Below are 13429 nucleotides of genomic sequence, written 5' to 3' on the forward strand. Positions count from 1 at the left end.
AGGTAGGTAAGTAGAGAGAGAGAGAGAGAGAGAGAGGAGAGAGAGAGAGAACAAAAGCTTATGAAACCATATGTCTTTGTAATAAGGACAACAGATATAGACTGTATAAGAACAACATTTCTTTAAGTAAATTAACCAGAAACCATTTAGATATGATGGGGGTTGATGAGAAGGTAATGTTGACTGTTAAGTCCCTTTCATGTTCCTTAAAGAATCTGTACATATGCTTAGTGCCCTGGAATTTTGATAAGACTTGATTGATCTTAGACTCTCTAAAAGGGGCTGCTTTCTTTGCTTAAAGACAGTGCACATTATGGTGGTGTTTTTACCCAAAATCTACAAATATTTGTGCTGTAGTATTACTGTTTTAGGAATATTGCTGCAATCTTCCTATAAACTTTTCAAGAGTTTCATTCACGTTTTAGGAGCGCCAGAGAACCTTTATAACACTCATTTATCTAAATGTAAGCATTATAATATCTGTTATTCTTTAGGTTGTCCCTGTGGGTTCTAGTGATATTTTCCAAGATCCTCCAGATTCTGAAAAATTAAGTGAAATATCCTGTGGAGGCCTCACATTTACCCAACCAGAGTATATTGCCTTGCTGGATGACACCTTCATTCAGAATGTTACCTCTTATGTTTGTCGAGGTGGGTGAATAAATTGATATGCTGCTAATTTGGTTTAGCTAAAACAGGAGTGAAACAGCACAGCCTTCTAGCATGTCCAATGAAGCCTGCAATGTCCCTTCCTCTCTCCCCACACCATCCTGTGCTTGTTCCACACCACTTCCCATTGCCTTCTACAACCCTCCATGCTCCCACAATTCTCCCAGACCTCTGCCTTTGGTCTCTACTGCTTTCTGCTCCATAACCATTAGATGGGTGCAAAAAGTTAGAGTTGTTTGTTTTTGCCCTCTAATGATTGTCTGGAGTTTTGAAGCCCACCTGTGGTAGAGCCAAACCTGTTATTTTCTTAGTTCTTCAACTCTTGTTAAAGGACCATTGACTACATTAAAATAAGGTGATGACAATTGTGGGATGCAAGTGGTTACCTTAGCACTATTTTAAATTAAGTTCATATTGACGCAGAAGAAACATCTTCTTAAATAGTTCACTCTGTGCTAATGTCTGTAAAACATTTTTAATGAAGTTACCAAATATTAATTGTGTTTGCATTTGCAATCAACTTTGCAATCAAAGATAGGCTGGGAAACTATGTACTGTATTCACCTCTCTGCAGGAAAAGCCATGTATAAAAATAAAATGAAACAGCCAGGGCTAGTTGCCATTTGGTTACAGTGGCAGTCTAAGCTGTACAATCCTAACTACAATGAAGAAATTTACAAAACACCTGTTTCATTCTATCGATGTTCAGGAGTGCTTTAATGGGTTTTTTGTTTGGTTTTGTTTTATAGAAAAACAATGTCCCGACTATACCTGCCCAAGTGAGTATCCCATACTATTGTATGTACCTTATTTTGATTTCTCTGCTCCATGCATAAACTTAATATTGCCTTATTTAATAAAACGTTTTGCTGGGTTGCTTCATGGAGCCTGACTGGATCGTTTCCATCTGAGCATGTCAGCCAAAATGGATGAGTTATTTCAGCCAGCTGCAGCAATACAATATGGTAAATTGTAGTCATTTGCAATTTGTTATTCATCAGCCATTTTAGGTAGTATTCCTGTCACCAGAGTGATGTCTGCCCAGCCAATACTTCCTGGCCTTTTTTCTTTAACGTTTCTGTTAAAATTCTGGCCAAAACCATTGTGAGCAGGATAAGAGAAAGCTGAGTCTTAGTGTCCCAATTTCACTTCCTGTACATGATGGAGAAGAAAATCACAAAAGCACAAGACATGCTTTGCAATTGCTTCATTTGCAGCTGCTCCAGCCTCCCTAATAAGAATGTAAAAATGCTATTAAAGAAATATAATTTTAACTATATGAATCAAATGCTAAAAATCTCTTGTTGCTATTAACCATATGCAACATTTATTAATTAATTCCCAAATAAATTGAATTTTAGAACATTAGATAGAGTCAGTGTGCCTCTGTATTGTGTAACAACAGAAAAGTCCCTAATCCCTGATGTTATTCTGCTTCTCTTTTTTATACAATGAGTGCCCAGGGGAAGGCAGCATTCCCCCCACCAACCTCTGGGGTATGGGCTCAGAGAGCTGCAGAGAAGAGAAAACTGCTCCAAATCAGCAAGAAGGTTTTTGCTTCAATGAAAATGCTGCTTACTTACACAAGGTGTTTTCACTCAGTGTTGGAAGAGAGCTCCTTCCCAGTTCATCCCAGTATGACTCAGTCTCCTATGCTGAGGAGCTGTAGTCTAAGCTGTCTCTAGAAACTTTTCAGGGATAAGCAAAGAGGGAAAGGGAAAGTATGGATGGAAGCTGGTTTGCACTCAGGCAACTACTGAAAGCAAATTGTTGAAACATATGCAGCAGGGATATCCCCAAAATAATCTTTTCTCTTTTCAGTTACTTTTGCTAACTCAGCTGATATCACACTTCTCGTGGATAGCTCCACCAGTGTTGGGGCCCATAACTTCAATATCACCAAGAAGTTTGTGAAGCGTCTTGCAGAACGATTCATATCGGCTGATAAAAGTCCAGGGGCTTCTGTGCGCATCACTGTTGTCCAGTACAGTGGCAACACACAGCAAAAACTGGAGGTGGACTTTCAACGGAACTACACAGTGATAGCTGATATAATTGACAAAATGGAATTTATAAATGATGGCACAGATGTTGTTGCAGCCTTGAACTATGTCACCAACCTATTTCGGAGGTCCTCTCGTCCTGCTATTAAGAAGAGAGTGCTGATCTTCTCGGATGGCAATTCTCAAGGTATCACTGAAAATGCCATCGAGAGAGCAGTCCAGAATGCTCAACAAGCAGACATTGAAATGTATGTACTTGCTGTTGGCACACAAGTCAATGAGCCCAACCTACGTTTGCTTGTCTCCCAAAAAGCGGCTCAGGATGATGTAGCCTACAGAGAGCGCCATCTTTTCAGAGTACCCGATTATCAGTCTTTGCTGAAAGGTGTATTCTATCAAACTGTCTCCAGAAAACTAGCTATAATCTGAGGAGGTGATTCCTAGAGAAGCAAATTAGTGCATATTCTATGATTTCAGGAATAAATTGTTAACCTCCCGTGGAACCCATGTTTTTATACAGAGCCATAATCTTTTGTCCTTGCTTTCAGGCTGTGCTATGTTTATCCCTGTCCATTCCTCTTTTCTTTATTGTCCATGAATTCCTCCAGCCTACAGGAAGAAATACAAATTGATTTATTGTCACTCTAGTTCATAACTGTAACCAAGAGAAGAATTTTGTTTCATATTTGACAAGCAATAAACCAGGCTAACTGGGAATGTTAAATGCACTGTCTTTATCCCTATTAGTACTCCTCACATGAATATAAATATCTTATTTTCAGAATAAAATGCCACATGACTTCATTGCCTTTTTTCAATTTTGTAACTAAAAAGATATATAATACAGTACGGTAAGCATTTCCTGAGCTAGGCAGCTTGAGAAAAATTATTCTGCTCTTAGTAACAATAGAAGTTTCATAGAATATTTATTGCCCTCCATTGTCACTTGAGGGAGATTACATGGGGTGAATGATCTGGTTCAAAACGTGATGGTGATGGTGGTGGTGATGATGATTTGGCAATAATAAATCACAATATCTAGCCCAATCTAGAACTGGAGAAGAAGGTACAACCATTTAATCAACCATGATATTATTTAGATACAATGAACTCACAAATGTGATTGAAAGAGTTATTAACAAAAGTCAAAAGAGACCTTGGAAGTCTTCTTGTCCAACCCCTGCTCAAGCAAGTGACCCAATACTATTTGAGACAAATGGCTGTCCAGTCTCTTCTTAAACTCTCCAGCAATGGAGATTTTTAATCCAGTGAAGATTGGCATTATCTAAATTGTTTTTAAATGAAATTGTCTGGAAACCTATACAGAACTCTTGTTGTCAGAGGATCTTATTTTTTTCAATATGGTATTATGATAAGGTGCTACACTCACTTCATAAATTGAGCTTTACGTTATTGATATGTTTACATATTCAAACTTGGTTTGGACAGGTTTCATATAGTATTTCCAATGGTGCTGTTGCTATGAATTCAGTATGGTTTTTTTTTAAAATGAAGCAATTTCAGAATTACAGCTTGTATGGTTTTGTAATCAGTATTCATTTTACCACTTTGTTTTATTTTATTCCTTTGTTTTACTGACAAATGTTCACTTTTGAGATTTTTTTGCAAATAAATTTTGTTCCATAGTTTCAGTGTCTTCTGTTGTTTGGAAAAAGGGCCTCCAGACTCTTGATTTTTTCCCCACCGTTGACTAATATGACTCTCCTCCTTGATGGAAGAGAAAGTGATTCTACATCAGTATCAAATTATAAAAGTGATGGTAACTAGTGGGAGGTTTTGTTCATTTGGCTTTTTATACATATGTGAAACAGACTTAAATTCTTTATATATAAAAAATTTATTAAAAGTTTTAAAAAGAGTATAAAAAGTAAAGAAAAAAAGATAAAAGATGCAGAAAGATAAAGATAAAAGGAAATAGAAAAAAAGCATCTGATTGTAGAATTCCAATAGACAAGCACCTGCCACATAAGACCTCAGATTTAACAAAATTTGATAAAGTCTGGATAATGGACATGGCAGTACCTGGAGACAGTAGAAGAGAAGAGAAAGAACTGGAGAAAATCACAAAATTTGAAGACCTCCAAGTAGAAGTAGAATAATCGTGGCAAAAGAAAGCAAAGGTAGTATCAAAAGTAACAGGCACCATCAGTGCAATCCCAAAACAACTGGAGCACCACTTGAATACTATCAGCATTGACAAAATCACCCCCAGTCAATTGCAAAAGGCAACTTTACGTGGAACAGCTTACATCCTGAGATGATACCTTTAACAGTATCAAAACAACATTTGCCTCCACCGGGTTCTTGGGAAGGACTGGATAGATGGATAATGCTGTGACAAACCATAATAATTCATTAAAACACTATCAAAATTAGGCTAAAGTTACTATTTAAAAATACCAACTATTAACACCCTTTTCACAAAGGTTAGAGGAACAATCAAATCAACCAAATAATCATTTTTGATATTTTGATGATGGTGAGAGGGGAGTCGGTTTTTGCTGCATCCTTGAAGGATTGCAATGTAGGTGCATTACAATAAAGTTAATTTTAAATCTTTCCAGAATTGGTATGCTTCATTTCTTGTGTTCCTGTCAAAAATTTTCCCAACCTAGCCTACTGGGGAAAAGCCGACACTTTGTATTGTCTGACTTCCACAAATGTGTTCTTTATTCCCTCTTTTCCAATGACATTGGTCAAGCCTTGACATTCTCCTTATTTCTAGATTAAATCTCCCCTTAGTTAGTTTCCTCCATTATTCCTTGTCTGGCCTTCATGTGCTTTGAAAAACAGCTTGACCTCTTTCTCTCTGTGGCAGCCCCTCAAATATTGGAACACTGCTATCTTATCTCCCCTGGTCCTTCTCTTCACTAGACTAGCCATGCCCAGTTCCTGCAACCGTTAATCAAATGTTTAGTCTCCAGTCCTCAAATCATCCTGATTGCACTTTTTCTAGAGTCTCAACATCGTTTTTATAGTGTGGTGACCAAAACTGGATGCAGTACTCTAGGTGTGGTCTTACTAGGGCTTTATAGAGTGGTATTAGTACTTCAAATGCACTTATTTTCATATGGAGAGAATGGAACAACTCTTGGCCCTGAGAAATCAGTAACTATGAGAGATTAATTGTGATATCACAGAGGTGAAAAAACTCTTGGCATACTAAACACCCCTTCTTCCTTCAAATATTTACATGCAGATAAGAGCAAGAGCGTGAAACCCCTTTGGAACACCAGGAAGGTTGATTATCTGCAAACTAAATCTATTTTTTACACAACATGACTCAGTGCAATTTGACCTGCAATCCATAATTTTCAGCATCTCCATTTCCTCCTCTTTAAGAGGTGCCTCCTTGAGCCAGAAACATATTTTTATCTCACTTGAAGATATATAATGCCCCCCAACACAACCTGAAGGCAATTGTGGAGAAGTCTAATTCAAATATACCTAGGCATGTGTAGTATTTCACATGTTGGTGAAAATCACAACAACTAAATATGAGCACAAGAGATTACAACATAGCCTGCCCTGTTTATAGCTGTCTTTCCAGGTCCCCTTCAAGTTGCCCCTCCCCCCATAGCAGTCGGGAGTCTACTATGTTTTCCTTCTTTATACTTGGCCAAATAAAGGAACAAGGAGAGGGGTAGGTACAAGTGACCACTTGGCCTATTCCCAGTCTATCAATGATTGTTTTTCTACCAAAATCAGAATAATCTACACATATACATATAAATACACAGACAAACATATTCATATGCATACAGTTTCCAATTTGTGCAAATCACATCAGAAACCACACAATAGATTGTCAGAAAGTTTGATAAAGCTCTAACAATTGTATTTTAATAGGAGAAAAGGCAGTCACAAAAGTAGCTATTTATTTTTAAATCAATCGAAAGAGAGATTACATTTTCATTGCCAGAAAAAGAACTCCCAAGATGAATAATGTTTTCAACTGGATAAATAGTTTACTTAAAGAAAGAGAGAATGTTTCTTAAAGGGATTATGCTTGTATATTATTATTTAAAAGAAGATAATTTCTTGACTAAATAAATTAAATTTAAAGACCATTTCCAACTAATATCATAGGACATGCTCAGATATATTGTGAAAAAGTTGAATAGTAGGATATTCCTTCTCCTATAAAAGTCTACATTTACACACACATGCTGAGTGTACATGTGCCAAACTCACATTCCAGGGCCAGGACAAAAATAAATCTAAATTAATGACTACTGGTTAATTGACTATCAAATAAGGCCCCACACCAACAAATGAATCTCCATCTGCATCTATAAACCATTATTTTCTGTTCATACACATGAACTGCCTTTGTACAGAGAAACCCATCAGAACATGCAAGTACAGTACACATTCTCCGCCCTCTTTATTGCTCCCCTATTCACAAATAATTATTGGGGGGGCCAGGGCATGAGTCATCTTCCTGTACAATATAAAAAGAGTTATAAGATCTCATAACACTTTTTGTTCCCTGTAATGGAGACCTTGACGGAGGACTCTATTTTTGTACCACAGTCTTTTTTTTCCTAGTACACATATTGCCTACTGGATGTTGAATGGTCCTGCCCCTGGGAAAAGAGAGAGAGCCTGCCAAATAGGATCTCCTTTGCCATCTGCCAAATTCTATTCACTAAGCACCTTAATTCAGAGAGGCAAGGCAGCCTGCTAGGATGAGAATCAAGAACTCAAAGACAGAGGAGATTTGTGTGTTTCCGTGTGGGATGATGGAAAGTTTCTCCAACTGTGGAAAAGTCACACAATGACTTAGTCATCAGAACACAGCCTTTCCTTCTTGGAGAGTACATTTCTTTAGTCCAGCCAGCTTGTCATGAGCAGGTACAATTTTGCTTCAGAAAAAAAAGACATATTTACAATTGCAACATCCTTCCTTTCTAACTCCTTCTTGTGACAACTTCTCTGCAGAACCCAAACACAGTTACAGTTGTCCAAGGGTGTAATTTTCCCTCCTTCCTCATTTTGCCCCACATCCTCTGATGCTAAAGAAAATCTTCTCTAGAAGGTGGAATTTTCAAGAAGGATGGCCCTGCATGGGAAATGCCTTAAATGTTACCTCCCTTGCCACATCAGGTGTAGAGGCAATGACAGGGCAAGGGATCAAATTGGGAAGCTTCTGGCAGCTAAATAAAACCCTGAGGAGCAGTGGCTTCCCTTTTTGTCCACCATCCCCTCCGTTGCCTCCACGTCTGGATTGACTCTATGCCTGATGCCGAAAGGGCAGTTCTGCTTCCGCCCCCTCTCCCCCCACAATGCTAGACACTGCACACCACCACCGTTCACCTGCCGCACCCACCCCCACCCCCAGCCCGTGCAATCGCCTATCACCCATCCCAGGCTGGCAGACAGAAGCACCATAGTCCTAAAGGTCCCATTTCATCTCATTCCCATCTCCTTTCTTCCTCTGCACTCAGGAAGGGACGAGGGGAGGGGAAGAGATTGGCAGCACTGCCAGTAGTTGCGCCACCACATGGGGGCAGGGTGGTTCCAGTGAAAGGGGGCTGCGAGGCCAGGTTGGTTAGTGGGGCATGGAGATGCTGATGTGGGTGCGGCACTCAACTACAACTTGGTGCAGCAATCTGGGCTGGAACATGGTCAGCCTTAGATACGACCCGTGCAGCCGCCCTGGAGCCAGCAAGAGACTTCCCCACTGCCTCAGCCCCGCTCTCTGGGCGTGCACACAGGAGGCAGCAAGTATGTGTGTCCTGTATGAAAGGGAAGTGCTCAGAAAGCAGTCAGCCTGTGAGGCAAAACAGTCCCCAGAGATGCCAAGCCCTGGCATTCTATGGTATCTCCTTTGCGCATGCCCAGGGGGCAGAGCGGGACAGTCCCTTGCTGGCTCTAGGGCAGCCCCATGGATCTAAGGCTGACCATGTTTTGGCCCAGATGGCTGCCATCTAGTTATAGATCAGCACATGGCCAGTTTGGGCCAGGGCTGAGGCACCAGGGGCCGATCCTTAGCTGTCTCCAGGGTAGCCCCATAGGCCAGATCAAGCCACATCGTGGGTCAGGTACTGGACTCAATGTACTTTAACGGGATATTACAATACTTAGTGCAGTGGAAAGGCTATCCCTCAGCTGATGCCAAGTGAGTAGATGGCCACAATGTTAGCACAGGCAATCCTCTTCCTGAGGCAATTTGGATTAAGGTGAGAAAAACCTGAAGAAAAGCAGTAAGAAAAACCCTGAGATTTGGATTACAAAATTTTTGGTTTTTTTTTTCTTTTTTCTCTTTCTCTTTTTTGTTATTTTTGTTATTGTTTGTGCTTTTTTTTTCTGTTATTTTTGTGGTGGATCTATATTTGGATATAAATTGGCTTGGACAACGATTTATATTTGGTAGATTACAAATATTAAGATATTACAAGATGAAGAAAACAACATCAACATTGTCTTTAGTGTCCTCTTTTGCAACCTCTTGCCCTGCTGGTCAGAGAACATTAGATGCTATGATACAACAAGAAAAAACCAATACTATGCAATTAGAATTAAAGAATATGATACAAGCTCTTCATGAAGATTTGAAGGAAAGAATAGGCAAATTAGATGAGAGAATGGAGAAAGCAGAAGGGGAATTAAAAAATGTCCAAGGGATCATGAAGAAAAATGAGCAACGAATACAAAAAGTAGAAGAAAAAGCTGAATCAACAGAAAAAAGAGTGGGAGAGCTGGATTACAGATTTACAGCGGCAGATAGAAATAAAGAAAAGACAATTATTTCTGTAGATCAGGCAGATTATTATCTAAGATTTCAGAATATGGAAGAAGAGAAAGGGGAAAATCTAGCAGAGATAATGGCAGATTTGTTGGTGGAAGCGATGGAGGAAACTAAAGAAAGAATTTTGAATGAGATTGATGAGATATTTAGAGTGCATACAAGATATGCAATGAGAAATAACCTACTTAGAGAGGTGTGTCAGGGCATTTATTAATCCCATGTTTGGCTCTGGGACTAATTACCCTGGTTTAGAGGAGATGAATCGAGGCTTATCCTTGTTTGCAATATTCCGAAAAGAAACGCGAGGAAAGGTTTCTAATAAAACTCATTTATTTGTTATAAAGAAAATAAAACACCTCACTAACTAAGAAAAGTTAATTGCTACATTTTTGAAGGTAATTCGGGCCGGCTATCTCTTAGCCGGACCTTTCTGGAAAGAGAACAAAGGAAAAAGTGAAGGAATGTGGGTGGATACGGAAACACGTAGCTTACTGATAAGAAGTTGGCAAGCTACGGAGAGCCAGACAGTCCAGAAATAATGAGCTCAGCTGGTAAATAAAATAACGCAGTGACAAGGTGCATATTAGATTTGCCAAGAAAGTAATAAAAACAGAGATTTTACAGAGAGAAGAAACAAACCTCTGAAGTACAAGGGTAGAGAAATAGTAAATAGATATTTGTTAAAACAAATATCGAGAGGAGTTAGAGACTTGAGAAGAGAGTACCAGTTCTTGACAAAATGTTTAATTAAAAAAGGAATCAATTTTAGATAGCTGATACCTGAGGGAGTATTGGTGACTTGGCAGGACTAGATTCAATAGAGAAGGCAGAACAATTTTATGATCAATACTTGGGACTGCAAGAGGAGGAGAGACTGAGAGAGGAGAGAGTGAAATGCCAGGAAGAGTTTATGGAAGAGAGAGATAAACAACAAAAAGAGACTGTCAAGGATCGAGAGGAAATAGCAATAAGAGAAGGAGCAAGGGCAAAGGAACCAAGAGAGACAAGAGAGACAAGGATGACCAGAACAACAAAACCTACATATAAGTAAAATATGGAAGAAGAAATAAAGTTAACATCACTTAACATAAATGCATTGAATTCAGCAATAAAAAGGAAAAGAATTAAATTGGAGAAATTAAAACAGGATATAATTTGTTTACAGGAAGTTCACATTAGAAAGCAATATAAAAATTTTTGGGAATACCCTAAAATGGGGAAAGTATATGCCTCACTTACACATCAAAGTAAGAGGGATGTTGTCTTGTATGTTAAAGAGACAATAAAGTCAAAACAAATTTTTATGGATGAGGAAGGGAGGATTTTAATGGTGGAGGTAACAATGAACTATAAACGAATTCTCTTAGTGGCGATATATGCATCAAATGATAATCAAGAAGACTTCTATGGTAAATTACATAGGAAAATAATAGAATTGGAATATGAAAATATATGTATTATAGGCAACTTAATGTAATCGTGGATGTAGATTTGGACTATAAAACTAAAAAGATAAACAAAAAAGCTAAGAAAACATTTCCAAAAGCTTTTTTTAAAATGGTGGAAGAATTAGGCATTCAAACGCTTGGCAAGGAAGATTTCCAAAGAAAAGTCAATATACCTTCTACTCAAATAAACACATGTCTTGGTACAGAATTGATATGATATGGATGTCAGTTTATTTATTATCTAATATACAAGAAATAAATATTTAAACAAGCACATGGGCGGACCATAATCCAATGAAAGCTACATGGAGGGGACAAAAAAGAAGTTAAGATGGACATTGAATCAAACAATTTTAAATGAAAAGTAATTTTTACGGTTTATGGGGAAAGAGTTGGTCTTTTTTTTTTTTTAAAGAGAATAGAAAAGAAGAAACTTCATTACAAAATGTATGGGACACAGCCAAAGCATATATTAGCGGATTGGCAATAACATATGTGGGAAAGAGAAATAAAAAGAAAAGACAAGCTCAAAAGAAATTAGATGAGGAGTATAAGAAGTTAGAGATGGAATTACAAAAAGAGCCACAAAAAATATAAGAAATCAAATGGATTTGAAAAAAAAAACAAATTGAATTTAATAGAAAAAGAGGATTTAGCACAAAAAATCAAGAGATCTAAACAAAAAAAAAATTGAAAACGCAAATAAACCAGGAAGATGGTTGGCATATAGATTGAAAAAAGAGAAGGAAAAAAATTAATCTATCAATTAATAGATGATGAAGGGACTGTATGTTATCGAAATGATGAGAAAAAGAAAATGATTTGTAATTACTATGAAAAGTTATATAAACAAGAGACAATCCCAGGAGAAAAAACAAAATAATACTTAGAAAAACCTGAACTACCTATAATACCAGAAACATTTAAAAAGGCATTAGAGGAAAGGATAACAATGATGGAATTGACAGAGGCAACTAGAATGGCAAAACACTGGGCCCAGATGGTTTACCAGCAGAGCTATATAAAACATTACAAGATGTTATAAGCAACACAATGCTGGATGTTTTTAATAAACTATTGTTAGAGGCAAAAATGCCAATTTCATGGACAGAGACATATATTACTCTCATACTGAAAGAAGTTTCAGACTTGCAACAGATAAAAAAAACTACAGACCGATTTCTCTGTTAAATGTGGATTATAAGATATTTACTTCAATAATGGCAGAAAGATTAAAGAGATTTCTAAATGAATTTATACATATAGACTAAAATGGCTTTTTACCTAAGAGACAGATCAGAGATAATATCAAAATAATTTTGAATACATTGGAATATTATAAAGCACATCCAGAGAAACAAATGACATTGATATTGAATTATAAAGTTAAATAAGCTAAGAAGAGAAATGTTACAATAATGGATTTGTTAAGTATTATTAGTATTAAAATAAGAATAGATATAAATAATGAATATGGTGGTAAGCTTAAACTCTTATGACATAAAAAATTTGTACCTAGATGACACACTGTTTAATGAATGATGAAATGTTTCTATTAAAAGAAAATAAAACTTTATTTTAAAAATGTTAGCGCAGGCAAATTAGTAAAAAGATTCCATACAAAATACCTGCAGTGACCAAAGAGATTAGTGAAGGCTAAGACTACCTAAATAACAATACTAATTTATGTGTTAACTTCAAACTGAACTTGGCCACAGCCATATTTCTCTTCCTTAGTTGCCACATAGAGGGGGAAGGGGGAAAGGAGGTTGGAATGCATTACTAGACACAACAAAGAGCTTTCTCGTGAGAATCAAGATCATCTCTACTGGCAACAGATAAGGTTGGGGAAGGAGTGCCCGAAGAGCCCACCAATTAATCCAATTGGCAACCTTGACCTGACACATTTAGGGATGGGGTTATTTCCTAGTTTAATTATACTGAAACCGTGGCAAAGATTTAGAATTGATTTTCCATTGAAGCTATGCCGATATGATAATAAAGAAGACCTTTGAGAAGGAGCCATTTGCTTGGGATCATTAGTCAGAGCCTTGACACTATGCTCAATATTTTCCAGGTGCCCTTTTCCTTTAGTGGGCCAGCATGTCAAGATTGAACCGTTTTGCTTCTTTCAAACCTTAATGCTTTTCAACTTGCCAATGAATGTGGGGGAGAGAAGGGGAAAATGTAATTCTGAGAATGTATGCAGAGATGGTGAGACATCAATCCCATAATTGGACAATGGGATCACCCAAGTGTGGGGAGAAGAGGAAGCTATTGTTTAACTAGGCAAGGATTTGCATGGGAAAACCAGAGCTAGTTTTGTTTCTTCAGTATCAATATGATGTATCCAATAAAGTTTTATTTTTGGGAATTCAAAGCTCCAGAGAGTGTTTCCTTATTTTGGGTTCATTAGTTGGACAGTTGACACTCTGTCCATCTCCACACAGGATCTCTGGAGCTCAATCAGAGTGACCATCGGTTCCTGGTCACTCTATCTCAGGGGTCTGCAACCTTAAATACTCAAAGAGCCA

General features: G+C 37.7%; 1 protein-coding gene across 1 annotated transcript in view; it reads left to right on the forward strand.

The window, feature by feature from the left end:
• The window catches only part of COL6A1 (collagen type VI alpha 1 chain), a 68945-nt gene extending 64627 nt beyond the window's left edge, over window positions 1-4318 (forward strand). The window contains exons 33-35 of the mRNA XM_087886023.1: window positions 495-651; window positions 1419-1448; window positions 2491-4318. Of these exons, the coding sequence (XP_087742149.1) occupies window positions 495-651; window positions 1419-1448; window positions 2491-3101 (798 nt within the window). The 3' untranslated portion in view covers window positions 3102-4318. The remainder of the gene's footprint in view (window positions 1-494; window positions 652-1418; window positions 1449-2490) is intronic.
• Window positions 4319-13429: the final 9111 nt, after the last annotated feature.

Source organism: Pantherophis guttatus, chromosome 1 (assembly GCF_059756535.1).
Source record: "Pantherophis guttatus breed Tessera chromosome 1, ASM5975653v1, whole genome shotgun sequence".
In the NCBI taxonomy this organism is placed as follows: Eukaryota; Metazoa; Chordata; class Lepidosauria; order Squamata; family Colubridae; genus Pantherophis; species Pantherophis guttatus.